Consider the following 22,455-nt stretch of genomic DNA (forward strand, 5'->3'; position numbering starts at 1 on the left):
CATGGGAATAATAATTTTAATGAATTGTTCTCTGTGTATCATTGAATAAATAAATAAATATTTTCACTATACCGTATACTAACACTGATACTGATATGTGGAAATCCGCCTTTAGTTATTAATTACAAATACATATTAAAAATCATTAAAGTAAGTAACATAAATATTGAGTGACCTGACTGGCTCAGGTCTGGTGTAAGAGTTTTCGGGTCGCACTTGATCAATTTCAGGGCCTCTGACTTAACCTCCATACTGTTTTTAGCCTGGTAGCCGACGTTTCAGAAGTTGGGAACTTGCGAACGACTATTGACGCATCGTCAAAGAATATTGGCTTAAATTACATTTATCGAAATTCCTACCACAAACATAATTTGAAAGCACTCGACGATAGATAATCGAATAGTCAAATCATTATTGTAGGACACGGTTAATTGTTCAACTGTTTTCACTGTTAAATATTTAAATGGATTTTATAAATGTGTATTATGATTTTGTGGATAAAAATCTATTTGATTTGGTTACACACCATGTTTGCATGTTAAGCGGGTTGAGTTTGAGAAGTTGTTGATGCAGATATTTCTGGCAAAACAATCCTATCGAAACATAAATTCAATGAATCTTGACATGAAAACTCATTATGAGACTGTGATTATAAACAAAGAGCTCGCTACAGCCGTTTTATAAATAAGTGAATGGTCAACATTATCAGAGCCCATAAGTCAGTTGTCACAAGTGACTCAAGTGGTTGTTTTAAATATCGTAATCCAATTCTGTTAACATTTATCACAACTGATACCACTCTTAAATGTTAGTAAGGAGATTACTAGTGGAATTTTAGTGGAGATGTCTGAGCATGCAACGACAAAAACACATGTTGACGAAAAACACTTGATGTTTTTGTCATGATTGTATACATTAGCAACACAAATTAAATGTCATTACATCATTCTTATTCACAGGGATGGCTCTATGAAGCCGTCATTATCTACACTAGAATAATATATGTATATACTAAAGCAGATAATGTAGAAATGGAAAGTTATCAAGTACCCTAATTTTATATTTTATAAAACTAGTCTTTATACTAGTACCTTTATAAAAGAGTACTTTACAATTCTTATTAATTTCTATATATAATATTATTATTGTAGTAGCCCTTCAGAGCAAAATGAGCAGATAATGTGTGTAGACTTGAATTTAATAAATCAATCTAAATCGGCATTGAGGCAAATCTATGTCATTTCAGAGTGAACAGTTGTGTTATCAATGTGTTGCTTCTTCTCATTATCAGTGATAGTTTTCCTAATTGGGCAAATTATGTTAAAAATAGTGATGTCACTGCACTGAGAATGTGTGAAGGTGAATGTGTTTGATGAATGGGCCGATCGTAAGTGTAGGCCAGTAGGCCACTAGTCAGTGCATTTCGGTTCGAGTATTGGAGGGCAATATCTAAAACAGACTCCACAGCTGGGAGAGAGGAACATCCACCTTCTAGTTCCACCTTCGTAGACACAGCACGAATTTGAGCATTAATTGCAATTTTCAAGAAGGCTTATCGTGCTGTTCAAAGAATAACAATAATATTAGTATTGAAACAAATTGACGAGAATAAAAGCTAAACATATGGCAACTAAATATTGTTAGAATAGCGTACTTATACCATCTATACTATGATATACAACGAACCAAATTGACGATAATAAAAACTATACAGGTAACTCATTATAATAACCCTCGATGAATATTTGTTGTCTTATAATTTGAGAATAATCATTTTTACTATCTAAATGCCAATAAATTTCTCGCAATAGCAATTTATGATTCAAACAACATAGCTTCACACTGACAGACAAAAGCTAAGTGAAGATTGAAGTTCGTTTGAATGATCTGACTGATAATTACAGCATCAATACATTCTAAGCTGAAGTATGACAGTCGTAAGGCCCATTGACGGCTTAAATAATCTATTCAGCCGAGGTGGAACTTCTGTCAGGGATACCCCACCAATAAAAGCCATACGATTATTATTATTAACTATCTATGTCTTGTGTTTCCTGTTCCAATTAATATTATTATTGATTGAATATATTAGGTTGATTGAAAAAAATAAGCATATAGATTGTAAATTCCAATCATCTTCTATGTTGTATATTATTTTTCTCTGATCTGATTGCAAATGAGTAGCGTCCGCATAGCTGTCATGATAATAATTGTATGATACCAGTACATCAGTAGTCATCGAGATATGAATAGAGCTGAATTAGGTATTTCACTTTCATAGATGTTCACAAATACACATGAATAGCATTATAAGATTCTAAAAATTCAACTATGTGAAGTTCAGGTATCAATAAAAGAAGTCTTGTATGAGAACCTGATTTTCCGACATTGCTATTGTTACATGGACCTCATTTCACTAATAAAGACACTTCATTAACGGATTAAAGAATGCTGTCAGGAGGAACCAAAAAGGAGAGGAAATCTTATGGTTTCCTTACAGGGAAACCAGTCAAACTAAAATTTGAATAAAATGGTCATTCGGAAATTGAGAATTGGTTGATGAAAGGAAGCGAAAAATGTTTATGTAAAAAAATTGAAATGAAAAAGTGTCTGGACGCCACTGAGAGTAAATTCTCAGTTTCTAAATAAACGGTTTTCTCAGGACCACGGAAAAGATAGCAATATTTGCCTGACTTGTGAATAGAAACAAAAGATTTTCTTTTTACACAAAAAACATTCACACGAATCACTTAATGTACTAATTAGCACCAGATCAATTACCAAAGTAGGTTGAGTTTAGTGTACAGATAAGTCGTTTTCATCATTAAAATGGATGTTGATAGTACACTGTTAACAGTTATCGCAGATCGTAATTAGTCGAGAAATTCTCAAAAGTTTTTGTATACAGAATAATCACATTATAGAAGTCCAATTATTTTTGAAATAATTGACAAAAAGATTTTTCTATTTATTATTGGAATCAAGATGTTTCCATGAGATCAGTTGCCATGAGTTAATATGTGCTCACTACATAATAATGTAGCACACACAAATACACATGTTTTCATTAAAACGACAACTAATCAGCTCTACTATAAATTGGAGTAAGCCTAAAATTTGGAAAAATTAAATATCATTCATCTTCACAGAATTTTTAGTTGAAATACAATTTTATTGATGACTGAGCTCTATAATTGATACTAGACGGATTCCCAAGGGATTAATTTGTAGACTGCATTATAAAAAAGTTCAATCAGGAATATTATTAGAACTGGAAAACATTTCAAATTTGAATAATAATCTCAAAACCTTAAAAAAAATAATCTCAAAATTTTGTGATGTTCCACATTCATTTCAAAAACGCCTTCTCTGATTGGTTCTCGTGAAATTAATCACGGTTAAAATTTAACCGGCTGTTGTGCAACCGGGCCTTAGTTTACTATTATTGGACTAGAAAGTTTGATAATTTAAAATTATAATAATGTACTGCTGTCCTACATTAGATGGAATTATACTACTTCCTGCTAGACAGTACGAATGCTCGAAAGGTACGAATGCTTCAAGGTTGAGTGGTAGAGAGGACTTGAAAGTCCTAACTCCGCCTAATAAAGAATTTCAATGCTGACAGTTTCGAACAATTTATGTTGATTCTCAGCGATTTGAGTGCGGTAACATTTCAACATTATAAATTATATTTCTAGAGACGTTTCTCACAAACGTGTCTCCTCTTTACTCAATTCTCCCTCAACATCTCCGAAAGCCTCAGCCTAGAACATTTTCCAGCTAATCAGTCGTATCTGAAAGCGCTGAAAATGAACAGCATTGTTGGAAACGCGTGCCAAACCCAAGTGTACAACGTTAAGTATGTAAGAAGTACAGTGCAACACAAAGCAAAACGAATTTTGTAAAATTTAAAATTATCAAACTTTCTAGTCCAATAATGATGCATGAACTAATATTAATGATAATGGCGTGAACAACAATGGTAAAATTCTGAGACAATACCTATTACAAAAATGCACACCGAGCAACCAAATCTTGAATCAAATTCTGAAATGTGCATTTTACATTGTAAATTTCAAGTACAATAGGTTTAACAATTAATTAGCTGGATATGCAACTAAAGAATTAGTAGGGTACCGTTCTGAAAAAAATCAATAACTCCATGTTATCCCAAATAAGGTAAATCAATTGAGATTAGGCTTATTAAAAAAATATATTTTTGGAAACAATGGGTATTTATCATTAGTTTCTTATACATAGCTTTTTTATTTTTTCTGTCTTTTATTTATTTCCAATCATAGTCAAAAAGACTGGAATAAGTGGTGATGGATGATTTAGTTATATTTTCATATGATGGATGAGTTTATATTCAATTTCGTTATTTATATTTTCGAAATAAAGAAATTTTGTCTGTCTGTTCTCTCCAATACCAAAACAACAGTTTTCTTATTCCATTAACAGTCTTATTTATTCCAATTTTGATATTTAATTGCAATAAATTTTATTCATTAACAATGCAAATGACACTAATGTGATAACATTGGTAGATAAAATAATAAGGTGGCCCTTGTGCTATTTTTCTTCCAAATTTATAGGTGACAAAGTCCAACATAAGGTTAGAATTTCACGTGTACAATTTTTATAGAATTTTAGTCCAAAATAAACATGAGAACTAAAAATTTTGAATTTAGATGGCTTGAATTAATAAATTGATAAGAAATATTCCACTCAATTACCACTTGTAACGAATAATATTGAGTTAGTTAAGAAAATTTGGAACCATTCAAGAAACATAAACTTGTAAATACTAATATTTTGAAATTACGTAGTGCATATTGATTTCCAAGATAAATAAGATGAAAAATGAAAAAACAGATTTCTCAATTGCTATGAATAACTGATCAAGAACTATACATCTGATTCTGGTCAAGAAACGTGCTATCAAAAAATTATAAGATGACGAGATTCTTGGAAGATGTGAGGTCGATTCAAGATAGAAAGGATGTGTGATCTCATTATTGTGTTGACATAAACAAACGCTATTAACAGCACAACTCATCCCACTCGGATTCGTGCTGGATTTAGACACGCCGGCCAATTCCGCTAGAATAGTGAGACGCTGACTCACATCACAGTGAGGAGTGAATCGTCAGTCAGTGTCAGATTGCTCTCACACCGTCACAGTACAGAGGTGCGCTTACTACAGTCACAGTCTGCCTGTGAGGGCAAAATGGATGTTGCCTTTATGCCAGTAGCCGTGGCTTCCTACTTCATCCTGTTGGCTGGTGAGTGAACAAATAAACAATTATATCAATTAACCTAACGTTATTTCAGTTGGAACGGCCCTAACACCCTAGCTGATCACAACGGGCAGTGCAAACTCAGACTCGGTATCCATAGCAACGTGGTCGAAGAGTCGTGCCGGCAAAAATTTAAAGAGACAACTATGAATTTATATGAATGTAAATTATCTATTGTACACATTTTTATATAAAAAATACATTAATACTAATCATTTATAACATATAATATATATATTTTTAAATACTTATACATTTTTATTCGTGTTTATTGTATATTTTAATAATTTCATTCTACTCACCTAGGTATTAAATTTTTATTCTTTTCTGTGAAAATTTGAAACGTGAATCGTCGTACCGAAAAAACTTCTAAAAGTTAGCTTGAAATTTAAATCTGTGAAAATTTGAAATGTGAAAAGTCGTAACGAAAAAACTTCTAAAAGTTGGCTGGAACATATTTCATTTTATTGACCTCATTGTATTATATCTATTTATTTTTATTGTAATGTTTGTAAATTTCTGTGAATCTGGATTGCATGGTATTAGTTTTAGGGTATTAAAAAATTGAATATTTATCAATTTGATAAAAACAATTGAATAAATAAAATTAATCATATTTCATTGTCATTAAACTTGAAACCAAAGGACAACGTCAAATAATTTGCAGTACGCATACATCAACAATGCATAACAGGACATTATTATCATAACTTTACTTAAATCGTTTGAACTTTAAAAACATTGAACCACAATTTAAAGCCAGGAATAAATATTTCATTTAGTTGATTCTATTCTGAATAAAAGCAATTCACTTTTCATTTAAAAAGTGGTTAAATTCTTGTCTTTTTTTATTCATCATGAAGAAATGGAACAATATTAGTGTCAATACAACTATAGACATGTCATTCCTTTTTATTTTGAAAGTTAATCCACAGTTCAACTACAGATGTGTAACCATGGAAACTGGAGAGTAGAATCGTAGTATCGATTAATACTTAAAATACTACTGTATATTCATTCAATGGAATAAATTCAGGAATATAAGTTTTAGGCGAACAATTGTTATTCATTCTATTATCGTAAAACTTGTGATTCAATAAAATAAATACTATTCAATCAAATAAATGATTGAAAATTTTATTACAATGAATAAACTAGGTAATACGATGCAATACAGAGTCAGAAATTGAAAAAAATACATAGAATCGCGTCGAAAAGTAATACCGGCAAAAGATTGAAATAAACGTTGGAAATAGGTACGGTATACTGTATCTTCTCCACAAAAAAGATTTCGTTAATCTAGCTCACTTTTCTATTTCCTTTCCCTAAATGAGATTAATTCAATTAGAGTGATGTTCACGTTATGATGACAGTGGAGAACTCAAATTTTGACGTTCTTGTGATGATTGTGAATTAATAAATAAGGATAGGAGAGCAACATTGCCGATTCTCGGCCTTGTCATTGCCTTCTATAGAGTTTAGCTGATTAATATAAACTGTTCATTTTTGTTTAAAATAATCAATCAAGTTATATGGAAGAAAATAAAACATTACAATGTAACATTTGTAAATGTTACCCTGTATTCAGGGTGGCTTCCTCGGAAGCTGATGTTTTATTAAAAAAAACATGATGAAGTAGATAAAGGGGATATATAGGGGATCCTACTACAATGATTGAAGCAATAGCCGTTATATTTATAGTAGAGTGAACGTTTTCATAAAAAAATTATATTCCCAAGTATTTAAAATTGTGGATTACCGAGCTTACAAATCCTTAATCTAGTTTTTGCTAAAATAAATATATTCATATACATACGGATAATTTGTGGGTGCACTCACAAAATTTTTTATAATAGTTTTATGATAACAAACATTGTAAATCGAACTGATCGAACGTTAATACATATTGTTACATTGTAGCAATACACTAAAGATTCAATTATTTTAAAATATAATCAATTATTTCCTAAACTTTTGAATAAACTCCATCAGCGATACTTATTTGGCTATCCAACTAAAATAAATTACATGTTTATCATGAAATACCTCGTTAATTACACTTAATTACCTTCGAGATTTGAAAATATTCAAAAGCTGTGTCAGTTCAAGCTGATTTATTATTGACTTCTGTGATGGTAGAAATACGTATAGTGAAATTTCTTCAATTCAAACTTGTATAGCCTCTAAACTCATAATCCACTCATACGTCACACATCAGCAAAAACAAATCTAAAAAAAGTATTATTTACCCCAAGTGGGTCTGCAAAATTATTTTCAAACCCATTGTTTGAGGACTTACTCTTAGCAGAGACTAGTTAATAATGTATTAATTTAGAACTTCCAACAATGATACAGCTAAATTGTAAAGTTGTACTTGAATTTATTACTGCTCATTAGTACTGTACACTCTCAATGTTTCGGTGGTATAGTTCTAGCCAGAGAATTTATAAAATAACATTTTTCTTCAATAATTGTGCTAAGCTACTTCATGAAAAATCGCAGGTAATTTGCGTAATTTCCTTTTCTCGTCTTAATTCGTCATAAAATTTATTAATTTCCTAGCCATCATGCTTGAACGATAGGCAATAGAGTAATTGATAGTAAAATTTAGGATAATTACAAGTAATTGTAAGGATTGTAATTCATGGCAAGAAGTTAGTGGGAATTTTCAATCATTGATTATTATCTTAATTTTTGCAAGATGTTTTTCTATAGTACGATGATTTTTCAATTTACAGTTTGAATATCTGATTTTGAAAATATTGATTACATACGTATTTTAAAAACCTTATACTTGTAACCGAATCACATCAATCATGGTATGATTAGTAACAGAACTTTGTTCCATACTTTCAGTTGAAAATCTACCAATTTTATTGTTGTTATAGCCACATCAAAAGTTGCTGTTATAAAAGTTGCACATATTGAAAACTCACATTCAGATTTTTGTATATGAGAACATATGTTGAAAATGTCTTCAAATGTGATGAATACGATAAACTGTGTATTACACAAACGAATATAGAATCAACTGAGTAAGGAACGACTCCATGAAACAGATTAATTTAAAAACATTACTAATTACGCTGCAAATATGCAACTGACTGGATCCTAGATGCAAAGATATAAAAGAAATTCTCAGATAAGAATGAAGGAACCTCAGATGTCTTACATAAAATCCAAACACCATCATGATTTACAAATTCGGAAGTATAGTGAACAGCAATAATTGTGCCCATAATTGAATTTGCAGCATCAAAATAGGAAATTGATAACAAACACCAATGATAATAGCATTCGACGCATTGCTGTGATTCATCATATTATTGTTATTTTTATCATAACCAGCCGGAAAGCAGCATTTGGGCCTACACTTGTTCATGAATTAGCATGCTATCCCACACAAGTATTTGTAGTGATAAGGGATATACTCTACTATGAGGAGATTGAACGATTCTACTGAGATTGCAATCACCATAGAAAAACAATACATGGAAATGAAATTCATTGATAAAATCAAATTTGCTGTGATTATTGATGAGGTTGCAATTCGGATACAGATGAGTTGAAGAATGATGCAATGAATGTCAGACACAATGGAACTAAAATTTGTGACTCCTCACATTAAAATTGGATGAATTGATAAAATGAACTAGATTGTGGGAAGAAATTCGCGGTGATTCATTGTATGATGATGAGGTGATGATTAACGCGAGAGACAGTCACAATCAAAACCATGACAGCGGATTATTACCAACGCTGCAAGTTCTGAAGTTTATGAGAAATGAAGCAAATAATTGAACTATATGCTGTATTAATAAGTTTCCTGAATCTGTAAAATCTACAGTATGGAATTCCCGATAATTTTTACTGTTGATAAACATAAACTTGGCCAACAGTATGAAAATATAATATTTACTTCTGTAAAATAGATAGTTTCTAATAAAGTATTTTAATAGGGATAATTGAATTGTTGAAATATAATAGAAATAGCTATACCCTTTTTTATGATATTTTTTACATAAACACAACTAGTTTCGAGCACTCTAAATTTGTATGATAATTTGATAGATAGATTATTTATCGATAAAAAGGTGCCAATTATTTTCAAATTTATCATACAATATAGATGTTCATTGATTGATTCCAGAATAGATTTGGATGGTAGATATATAAAATATTTACTGGTAACACCAGCACTTTTAATCGATGCTAAGAAAACTTCCCAAACACCGTCAAAGTCAAAATCAATAACTTTGTCATCTGTCATTTCATATAGAGGCACGCAAAATCGTGAAAAATTCACAACACAATTCAAGTCGGTACTGCTCTTCTGAAATCCAACCACCAGAAATAGATATGTAGTTGATTGAACTAAGATTGAATAGTTTAGTTTAGTTTGACAAAATAGCACAACAAAATCAAGGGATTGATGATTCGCGCAGTTTTAAAAAGAAATTCCGATGCTTATGAATGCCTTATTGTGAATCCTCATTCACACATAAAGTGTTTATACATAGAGGAAATTTCGAATATTTTAATGCAGAGCCATGTGTTTGCGCTCGCATCATTATTTCAAGTGATAAGACATCCGTATAATTAATCACAGTATTCGTGGTCAGAGAACCGATAAAAATAATTGATTAAATCCACAAAAGCAACTCACTCCAGTTCCAGGAAGCATTTAATTGACGGATCGGCCTGAGAATCTATTGACCAGGCTCTGACGTAATCCTCTACTGATTGGATTTTTTGGGGGGAATAAGAAAATGCCAATTGAATTTGCGGAAGGTATTAATCGAATCATAACGGTTAGTATTTTGGGTAAAGTAATAAAGGATTCAACAGTTACTTACAATTTAAATTGGATACACTCAGAGTCAAAGAGTATCATTGAAGATAACTATTTTATAGACCTATGCTAATTTAAGGGAATCCTTGGGAAATTCAAAGTCGGAAGCTTCCATGTATTGTTGACAATATCAATTAACGAATCGACGATATTCTTCTTCAAAAAAATTGCACCTAGAGATGCTTACTCAAATACTGTATGAGTAACCTCTCCTCCACATATCTATAGCCTACCGCCACCTATTGTGCTAAACTCTCACTTCTATTTAAATTATTTTCAATTCAATTGAAGGCTTCTCGAAATAAAATGTCTTTCATCACCCATATCGGTTCACAAATTAATACTCTTTCATAAGTATTCCATCATCTTCTTTGTCTTTGCCTTTTCCATTATTGGGGAGTCGGCTCTCCAAATATTATCAACTCCAAGTCACTAGCTCATGATTTCATTTTCATTTTCAATAATCATACATTATGAATTCTTCAATCTCAACAAATCATATTAACAAATGCTTCAATTCTTTCGTACTAAATTTTTTGCAATGCCAAGGAAACTTATTAATATCATTATGAAGCCTTCAAGCAGTTCTCAGCATATCATATTAAAAAAGTCGTTACTTCCTATGCATATTGATTAGTCAATGAGAATCAGATATCCATTGTTATTAATTCACAAATCCTCAAGCTGAATTTCAAATATAATATGATGGTGGGAATTTGAAACATTTAATTCACTTCTGGATTTATGGAATTGGTGAACAGTGAGCCATTGGAATTCTGTTTTGAGAACATTTAGTGATTGTATAATTGTTACGAAGATCTGATTGTGGATGACTGATAGAATAGGAGTAAGATATTCAATTAATTAACTGTCGATTGTTTGTTTGATGAATCAAAAGACAAAAACGCGATAGCTACGTAATGCATATACGTGACTGCCATACATTGGCTAGCAAACCTGACTATATTTTTTTGATTGATGTGCGGCCTATTGGCTTATTCTGTGCATTCTAAAGAATTATTCTGAGCTTTATGTAATATCCTTTTGTTATGTTGTCTGTCAAGGCCAATAAAAGGCGTCAGTGCTAATGCTATACTTGGCTTGGCTAAATATGGCTAGACTTAGCGCTGTAACTAGGCTTCACGTAAAAAATGGAAACGCCAAACAATACAATTCTAGAAAACTATAATAAATGCCTATGACAACCATAATATGACTACTGTTTATTGGATAATACCATTGAGAATGAAAGCTAACATGTAGAATGGAAGAAACTTCAATTCTCCTTAGATAATACAAATATATTGATAAATGGAAAGCGGTGTTTTGTCTAAGCCCACTCACACCTACTGACCCACACATCATGACAATAGCCGCTATACATCATCATTTGAAACAAATTTTGCTGTTTGATAACTAACAGGTTCGATAAAATAGAACTTACAATTTGTTTCTAAAAAAAATATATAAATTTAATTTTTTTAGTCATGATTACGTCTTGATTTGTCACTAATTTTATTTACTCACTGATAAATTTTGCTCCTTATGCTATTTATAAACATGTGAAAATACCAAATTCCTTTGAAATTAATGGGTCTTGAAATACAAAAATTACCTAAGTATTAAATTAATTTTTTGGCCAAAGTATGATGTAATATAGATTGGGAAAGTAGGTCTATAGGTTGTATAATTTGTGAAAAATGTAAGTTGAAAAGCTTGTTGTACCTTTGAGAAAGAGTATATTCAGTTGGAATATAGATAATGAAATGAAAATGAAGAAATTGTGAAAATGAAATGAAAATGAAAATGTGTAACCTCTCTTATATATACTGTGCCAATAAATTATTTATCATAATTATAAGCTTTCAATCCAAGTGACTAAAATAGAAATTTTATTAGTCATGGGACTAAAATAACTGAATAATATAAAAATTTCACGATAATAATTTATTTACAGTGTCATAACGTTATTCGATAACAACATCATCTCATATTGCATACATTTTTTGAAATTAATGTTATATTCACATTTAAGTTACTTAAAATTTGACAACTACCACGATAAGACGTTCCTTGAAAGAAGTTTTATTGTAAAATGATAGGATAGATTTCAATTATGACCATAGTTAGTATGTAGTGGAAAATCTAAAGGATTTATATATTTTTTTTTGAGTGATGATACGAACATGGGTCAGAGGGGCTTTTGTGCGGGTAATAGGAAGGGAGATGAATGCAACTGAAGATCAAGGTGGATTCCGAACCATTGACTTTGTAGCTCATACCGATAGTGGAGCAAGCCTCTCCGCAGTCACCTTCTCAACATGAATACCGAAAGAAAGTCACATGATCTATATTAAGAAAAAGGAAAGAACTGACTAATACACGTACGGGATAGGAAATTCACGAATGACGTATCAAGTCTGACTCAACTGATCAACTTGAAATTTTGCATATAGATTCTTCATTTACCGAGGACGGTTATAGGCCAATTTTCAATTCTTCAAGATTTCATTACGTCAAGTTTTTAATTGGACCCTTGCGGAGCACGGGTTACCTGCTAGTATCTAGTATGAACATTCGATATTACTTGACTTGGTATTATTAAGTGAATATATTACCCAATTATTAGTTTGGGCATCAATTATTATAATAATGAAAATTAATATGATTTGTGCCGAATGTCTGATTAGATAATTTGCCACCCTAAATGGAAATTGTAACCTCATCACTGAGGTATAAGCGTTGCGTCGATTGCCAAGTGTTGATTTTACGATCAAATCAAATGTATAACTCACATCAAACGATAATTGGAGCTTCAAAAGAAAAATATGAAAATTATCCTCAAGTTTCCATATTTAGTTAACATATATGAGTTGATGCTTGATTATGTAGGTAAGAAAATTGTACACCCCAGCTAATAATAACAAGGTTACTAGTAATGATTTGAGAAAAGAGCCTTTGAGCCAGGGCTGATGTCCTCTCCCAATCATAATTATAAGATCTGTGATTGCATGAATTACTAAAATAAATGGATATGGAAGTGATGTATGTTTTGCAAGATGCTACTGTTGACTGAGATTAACTTTAAGAGAGTGAAATCATAGTAATAAATTATCTTCTAGTAATTAAACTTCAGTAATCAATAATCATTTGCTTCGTAATTAGAAAGTTTGTCACCCTAAATAGTAACCTGCAATCTTCACGATGAGATGATGCTTGAGAAGGTGCAGTTTACTAATGACCTTTCAAGCTTCCTAACATCCTCAACATCTAACATCATTTTCAAATTCTTGAAAAAATATCATAATTGAGATAATAGTTTATTTACCTGGATCTACAGCTTACTAATGGTTTTTCAATCTTCGTATTCTCAACATTTGATATCATTTCAAAGCTCTTGAAAATTCATAAGTATATCATAGTTGAGATAATAATTATAGTAGATTCACTATTCGTCCTAATACAGAGTATTCTCAACATCTGTCATCATCCCTAGTTCTTGAAATAAAACATAGTTGAGTTAAATTATAGAAAATCACTAGTACCACCCTAGCGAAAATATTTGATTATGGAGTTATCGCCGAAACTAGTCGTGTTTGATATAAAATACAATAAGGAACTAGTGATTTTCTATAATTAACCATTCAAGTAGCCCCATTGAAATACTTAATTAGAATATAGTTGAGATAATTTTGGTAAATTCACCTAAATAATAATTAATAATTATTGAGCAGTAATGGGAAAGTCATCAATCCAAAATATTCTATAAATATTTTCCAAAATATTTTATAAACGAAACATGTTTCGTGAGGTGACGGTTGGTTTACTTACAGAAAACGCCATGATAGTATTAGAGTCATAATTACTCAAAAGATCTGTCAATTTCATAAACGAAACATGCTTGCGATGTGTCGGTTGGTATGCATAAAGAGAGAACGTCATAATTACTATGATGCTGAGTTTATCAAAAGTGTTACAATTAGTAAGTTTGACAAGCAAAATGTGAATGACGGAACATGATTTGCGAGTCGATGTTTACTATTGGTGATAAGAGATGCGGGTCACTTATGCTTGTGACCTTGACGTCATTGAGAAGAGTCTTAGCATAGCTCAGGCTGATGGAGAGATTTCATCACTAGCCCCGTTTTATGATATTGTATACGAGAGAGGCCTTCCAGATTCAAGAAACCCAGTTCAACTACTTTCTCTCCAGCGGTTCGTAGTACAGTTTACATTCGTAAAGCATTAACCTTGGTTTTACACGTTCAAGGCTTGAAAATGAACAAGATCGGATACCAGGCTGGCAGCATTGGTTGAATGAGACGCATTGATAAATCTTCCTATAACGGATACTGACAGTTTGAAGTGAATGTCACTATAGTAGATCGAGCAAAGTATACGAAAACCGGGTTCGACACTTATACTCATGCATCCGCTCAACAACTGAGCAACTCAGCCTACTATCACAAAAATAACAGCCAAGGACTTTACTGGATGCCATTGACCGTTCTAATCAACATCTCACATGCAGTTCACATGAAAAACCTGATCATAGGTGGCATATCTGATTAAGTGCATTTATTACTTTCGGGTATCAGTCTTGCATTCGAATACTTCTGCTACATACTAATAATGCATGCTCTCTACTCCTCATTAATATAAATTCCATAAACATATTCCACACAGGAGTGCCCACCCAGGAGGGTTTTGATACAGATTACGTCATTGGAACTCTTGGTGAGGGGGGTTCCAAAAAAGGTCGGAACATGACAATTTTGCCGGGGCCCGTAATTTTGGGGGATCTTGAAAATTTGGGGTTTGCGTCATGGGGTTTTGGGGAGTAGAGCCCAAATATAGTACCAATATACCAATATAAGACCCATTAGTATGTACATATATAGTTTTCTTGGGTAGCACCTCTGTTCTACAAATAAAGTTATGACGTTTTCCAATTACTAATTTGGTTATTATTTCTCCTAATTTGTAGAATCTCTCTAGGTATCGTGGAACTCTCTTATGAATGAAAAAACTTTTAAATATTGCTAATTCTACTTTTTATTTGAGTACTGAACTTGAGTTTCTTGGCTTTACCAGTCATACTTTCAGCAGTACTATTTTTTTTATCTTAAAAATCTCAACCGATATCATAATAACATAAGTGATATCGACTTTGTAGTTAGATAGTCATTCTTTCTAACAAAATACTGTTGAAAATGTGACTGGTGAAGCCACGAAACTGCAGTTCAGTGTTCAAATAAAATTTGGTAACAGCAATATTTGAAAGTGAGTATTTTCATTGATTATTTCTCGAACCTTTTGGTATTGATGATATTGTGAAATAAAGTACTTGGTTTTTTAATATTTTCATAAATGGAAAGAGCAATGGATTTGGATGAAAGCCTGTTGTACCCTCCGTTGAGTATTACTAATCCCTGATTGCATGAATAAATAAACTCAAAGGTTACCATAACACAGCAAGAATGTTCCTTAACGACATCACTGTATAAAAGAGTGGCAATAATCAAGCAACACGAAGAACTCTTGTAATAGTAACAACCCAAAAGAAAAACAAGGATACTAATACCAATATATAAATATGGATAGTTTAAATATAAGAATAAGAATTTCATAAGTATAGATAACTAATCTGTTCTGCAATATACTAACAGACGAAAACATTCACTAATCACAGTCGTAATCTGGGAACGTTTAATCATAGAAAAAATAGAATGTAATAATAAATTATAGAATTGTCTAATAAAGTCTTGATATACATTTAGACTTGTATCCTCTCTAATTTAAAGTAGCCTAAATGCATTAATGAAAATTGAATTAATACAATCTTACAATAAACAATTAATGCAATATAATACTTCAATGTAAGAAGCCACTCGAAGTAAATTTTTCTAATAAAAGTAATATATAGCCCATTTTGAATTAGCATACAACTTGCAAAAAATAGAATTCTAATTTTTAATTGCTTTCATTCTTCATTTTTACAAACAATACATATATTTTCAAATAATTGGGTATTTCTCTGATATTGTCCGATAAAAGGTTGGGTCTACACTCTCACGTAAAACTTAGCCGAAGAATATATTATAAATATCAGATTTTTAAATTTAGATTCAGTAGATGCTTGTATGATTTGGACCTATATTAGCATGAAAATATACATAGTTTCGCTCACTTACATCACTTAAATATTAGATATTACTATAACACTTTTGACTCATAATAATTTTCATTATGAACGATTTCATAGAGGGATAGGTTAGCTCCAGAAAAATATGCTCTTAAAAGTAAACCTAAGCGTTTATTAGTGGGAAATTCCTGTATCATGTAACTATTTCTCCTTTGGCTACAGAAATCTTTTTCATTTCTCCAACTATATAACTATTCTTCTTCTTTAATGATAGGCTACTGCTAAAAATGGCAAGCATTGTAACTTGACAGGAAAAACTCATTATTTTATAATAGCCATTACATAAGAATGTTTATGGCTGAGAATTGACAAAAATGAAATTTAGATTCTAAGTTTCCTAGGATTGATAATGCTAATGACCCTGATATTTCATAGCAGGGATAAAGTGAAGAAATTTCAATCTATAAATCGTTTTCAGAACCTTGTAACTGATCTGCAGCAATAAAAAAGACCAATTGTGTATGTCTGATACGAATAAAAGCTAATATTAACGGATTATTTACGTATATAAGTGGGTTGATCTCATTGATTGAGTAAGACTCAACTCATAGCTATCATGAAATTTACAATTGAACACTTATGTGATTCAAATTTCAATAGTCTATCATCAGCTAATTTAAATTAGTACGGTAACTTTCTGACATAACCCAGGCCTGCTAAAAAGTTAAATACTTATCAATGTTGATGCCAACACAAGCGGCTTTCTTAAAAAAAGAAGCAAGTCCTTCATATCTGTCATATTCAGTCGACGTGGATTCTGTTATTAATTTATTATTGTACCGGATGTGTATAGAATAAATTTAACTGAATAACAAAATTTCAAGAGAGTAACAATATTATCAATGGTAGTAATACAGTAACTGGAACTATTCAATCGAAAGACTAAAGAAGGAATATGATAGTTTATAGTTTTATTGTAGGGTAGATTAGAAATAATTTCACAAAAGCGTCTAATTTATTATACTTTCATCAAGTGCGTAGTTTATTTTTCAATTTCAAAATTCGTTATTTTTAATAAATAAAATACAAATATAATTTTTTAATAAGTGATTTGAGATGAAAAATTATGTTTGAACAACATCACTTTATAATTCGGAAAAAGAATGTTTGATTTAAAATTGTCTTTCGATCCCCATTCATTGCAATTATCTATGAATATCAGAGAACTAACAAACAAATTTCCTTTGAATTGAAAATAAGAGGAGCAGGTCCAAATATAAATTGGGATAAGGTCCTTCTATAATAAGGTTCAAATACAAAACAAGAGTGGGTCTTTTCACAAATAACAGTAAAACTACTTCAACTCCCTTTGTATCAAGGTTTACTAGTTCCAAAGTTTTACGTTTGAGAGTTATAAGTTTCCTAGAGCCAATCATTTTATAATTATTGTGAAAGCTCATCGGAATAAACGAAGCACTATTGTCTAGAATATTGCCTATTGACTCGATCCTGATGGCAAAGCTCGTCTCCGCTGCTAAGTAGACCAGGTCATATCAAACAAGAGAGAAGCCGCGAAGCGAAAGAAAGAAAGCGAGAAAAGGAGAGAAGTATAGGAGAGATATAACGTGAAAAGCAACAGCCGGATGGCAGAGAAGTGGCAACTACAGTTAGATTGTCAGCCAGCCGGCTTTCCCCGATTCATTCATTTGAAACCAAACAGCCACAAACTTAACGGTGCAGTTTTCGTCCAAGGCAATATTTCACAATAATAATGGTGTTAAATGTCACTAATTAATATCATTCATAATTATGAAAAGACGTGGTTCGGTAACACCAAAGAAATAAAGGCGAAATAACTTTTTTACAATTCAGGAATTTCAATTAAAGAATTTAGGAGTTATTCAATTATTATTTAAATTAAGTAAGAATGGGAATAAAAATATGGGAATTAAATAATTTTTAATAAAAGAAAGCTTGGTTCGAAAGATCAAGAAAAGTGAGTGCTTTATCTCATTTGAATTAACTGCCTACTATAGTGAGGTCCACGTTATAATGACAGTATTTGATCAACTTTGGTTTTGCTATCCTTGTCTATCATTCGACAAAACCGGTGGTATTATCCTTTTCTAGGTCCACAACGATGTCAATTATGTTTTTGACAGTGTAGAAATATAATTAATTAATGCAGAGAATCGGCATCGCTATTCTTCCATCTTTATCCACTGCCATTATAACGTGGACCTCACTATAGTTAGCATTACTGAAAATTTACATAGAATGTTTAATATTTCACATGTGATAAACTATGAGCATTCTGTGAGTATTACAGAATATTACAATAATCACAGTTGAAGATGAAATCCGAAATTTATGTTTTCGTATTGTTGACACGTTGACAGCTAGTGGATGATAATTAACTAAAGAGGTTATTGGGGGAAAAAAATAATTTTGGTACATAAGTTCATATCAGCTAAGGATTCTAAATTAGTATAATGTTGTATACGGACTTTTACAACAACTACGTGCAAAATCGGCGTTTTTCCAGCGCTTTTCTGCGTTTTCTAGCTTTTTCAATATTTAAATAGTACTGTACTCTATTACATTTCCGAGTATTTTACAACGATTTTTCCACTCAATTGAGTATTTAAATGATAAATTATAATAATAATGAATGCTTACAATAATCCAGACATCACAAAAACAATTTTTTATCCTAAAAATGTAATTTTGATTTCTCTTCAGTTACACTATTTCATCTGTAGGAATAAAAAACCACCCAAATTTTCATTATCTGATAATAGATCAAATTATTACAGCAAAAATATCTTAAAAGATAAAGTGAAAATACTGCAAAATAAATTCTGCCGGTGGCGAATTCGAACACAAATTGAGTTGCTAACCGACTAAAAATTTGATTTATTATTTACAAATATTTTAATGTGAAAATTCATTGTTTTATTTATGTTGTATGAATTGTATAGACTCATCTTTCATGCACGTCCTAGTTTAAAATATACACCTTGTTGTATAATGAAATTAGGTTTTCAATTTTATTTTATTAGCCAGAAAACTTACCGATAATCGATAATTCAGGTAACCAAGATGCTGTACTGTAAATAGTCTGTAATACAGCATGAAGCAGCAGCGCAACCTAGCAGTGGTTTGTTGACTCTATCATCATTACTCAATCATGCCTTGGAATTTTATATGTTTATTGTAATTTATTATTGAATCGATAAAAATTTATAAAAATAAGTGCTAGAAAATGAAATTGAAATGCAATCTGAGCCTGATCCCATCTCTAGTTTCAACATAAACAAATGGATTTTTATTTTATAACACAGTAAAGTTTCATACTTTGGAAACTCTCGAGTTCTCACGGCTACTGAAAATCAGACCCGGTTCAATATAAATAGCGGAAAGTATCGAAGGACTAGTGTGGGGTCAAAAGTCTCATAGCATCAAAAACTATAACGACAGCCGGTGAGGCTTGAAATGACGACGGCCGCCTATGGCCTGAATGAAGAAGGTGCCAATGAGACTTTGATTCCACTTTTGCCATTTTTTATTGCTGAGAATGATGCCAACATTAGCTCTAGGCTTGTGCGTGGGTAATGATGATGATGATGATGATGATGATGATGATGAGAAATGAGTGGCTTTAGGTGAGTTCCGAACCACCGGGAAGCTATTCACCGGGTCGCATTCACAACGGGAGGAGCAGGCGCATGTATCTTATCTTATCGATGGCTTATCACAAAAGCGAATTGCTTCCCAAATTAGATTAAAATAAACTACACAATCTAGACTTTAGTATTTGTTATTGATTGTCTACTGTTTCGAATTGGATAATTGGTTTATAATTATTATCAATCTCCTCCGGCCAACAAATTCTTAACGAACCAAATATGTTAAAATTTGGCAGGTATGTTCAGTTTTGGCCTTCTAGAGGCTTTGAATAACGGATTTGAAAAAAATCAAAAGATTTGGTGTAAGAATTCAAATGTTGAATTAAAAGTGTTTTGAAATGACGTCAAAGATACGCACAAAATTCGCGTTTTATTCTGCGTTTTATCAACTTTTTCAAGAACTGTGAGGCAATTTTCAAATTTGGTACACAAGTTCAGCTAAGGTGCACAAATGTTGCATTTAAAGGACGTGACGGTACGCCATAGATACGCCCAAAATTGGTCTTAATTTTTTTTTCAATTGGTTTTAATTTTTTTTATCTGGATTTTAACAGAATTTTCGAAAGGAACTGAAAATGTTCAGATTTTGTACAGATTTTCAGCTAGGGTATAGAATTTTTTTTTGAATGGGCTTCAAATCACCATATTATTTCTCACTTCTAGATATGAATACCAAAGTAAAGCGATAAATCTAGATAGTAGGTTAAGTACCGATAATATTTTGCTACTCATCGCCAACACTCAAACCATTAAGGTTTTGCTGTTACGCCGATTAATTTCAAGAGATTTAACATTATATTTTTTGTACTTTATAATTTTCAAGTGAATTATTTTATGTTATATACTGTATTGTTTTTTATATTATTTTCTGAGGCAATACATAATTTTGATTGATAGATTTGAATTCACGATACGCACAAAATAGGTGATTTTCCAGCATTTTCTTAGCGTTCCTCACAGCGGCTTTTTAGATTTTTATGCTGAGGCTTGTGCTTGGGTAATGAGGAGGATGAAAATTAACTAGAGAGGTAATTGAGGAAAAATGTTCAATTTTGGTACATAAAGTGTGCAATGTTGTATCATGACTTTAAAATTACACCAACTACTTTCAAAATCGGCGTTTTTCTACGTTTTCCAACTTTTACCAGAACAAATGGACAGAAAACGTACAATCTGTTACGGAAGTTCAGCTTGAGTCTAGAAACTTTGGGTAAAGATGGATTCAAAATTATAATAATTTTATTCGAATTTATTCGACCAACCAACATACATTTACAAACTAATTTTTGAAAATAAAAAAACAATACGTGTAGCAATATACAATGTACTACATTTACAAACTAATTTTTGAAAATAAAAAACAATACGTGTAGCTATAAACAATGTACTGTATGTCATAGTCTAAAATAAAATAATATAATAAAATAATCCTGTGTGGGCCCTCCTCATATCCTTATTCAAAATCGAAAATGACATGAAAAAAAATAATAAAAAGGTATGAAAAAAGAAATATAACGTACATATAATTATAGTCAGCATGACATAAAAATACAAATGGTGATAGAAATTAACTGAACTTAATAATGTGTTAGAGATTTGAACATCTAACATCCAACAAAAAGAATATCTGACTGGTGGTATATTAAGAGATTCGAAAAGGAGTATAGTGTGCTCGATCTTTGGCTTACCACAGATCTTATAAAATGCTTTTGTGCTATAATAGGTGGCTTCAAATTTGTGATATATGCACTTCCATAACAGATGAGTCCATAATCAATTCTTGATTCCACCATAGTAGGATACGAATGGACTATAAAATATCTTGGACACATACTCTTTAAAAATTGAAAACTTCTTATAGAAATTGACATGTCTGATTTCAATTTATGTACCTATATTATGTTGGTACCATGAAAGCTTACTATCTATAAGCAAACCAAGGTATTTGACACAATCTGTTTCTTTTATCTCACAATGGCAATTAGGCAAGGTATCCTCACAACTAAACTTATCGTACGGTATAGTAGTATAGTATAACTAAACTTATATTATAGTAGTGGCAAGGTATTATTAAATTGTATTTTTTCGTTAGACACTTCAATAATTCAGTCTGTTGAAAGTGAATAATTTATTATTTCCATTGCTATGACTGATGTATGAACCGCCATTGCTGTGCCGTCTCCATTAGTTTTAGGAAATAATTCATTCATTTATTTACACGCCCAAAACATTAGAGATCCTTGAATATGCGGTTTGAACTTTCCGTTACGATCTCAACAGTGCAAGTTATCAGATGAATATTGTAGAATGTAGAATGTAGATACAACATATCACTAACGAATCGATCCTTGATATAGCGAGCTTCATTTAACACTGTCAGTAATGTTTGAATGAGAAGAATTTATGTTATTTATATAGAATGCTGACAGTTAGAAGAGAATCTGTCTATATCGCAGAAACAGTACA

General features: G+C 31.5%; 2 protein-coding genes across 2 annotated transcripts in view; one reads left to right on the top strand and one right to left on the bottom strand.

Moving 5' to 3' along the window:
* Nucleotides 1-22,455, bottom strand: part of LOC111045175 (rabankyrin-5) — a 116,314-nt gene that overhangs the window by 63,187 nt on the left and 30,672 nt on the right. The gene's annotated exons all lie outside the window — the stretch shown is intronic.
* Nucleotides 5,119-22,455, top strand: part of LOC111045176 — a 28,031-nt gene continuing 10,694 nt past the window's right edge. Inside the window, exon 1 of the mRNA XM_022330501.2 lies at nucleotides 5,119-5,288. Within this exon, the coding sequence (XP_022186193.1) occupies nucleotides 5,234-5,288 (55 nt within the window). The 5' untranslated portion in view covers nucleotides 5,119-5,233. The remainder of the gene's footprint in view (nucleotides 5,289-22,455) is intronic.

This window comes from Nilaparvata lugens, chromosome X (assembly GCF_014356525.2).
Source record: "Nilaparvata lugens isolate BPH chromosome X, ASM1435652v1, whole genome shotgun sequence".
Lineage (NCBI taxonomy): Eukaryota > Metazoa > Arthropoda > Insecta > Hemiptera > Delphacidae > Nilaparvata > Nilaparvata lugens.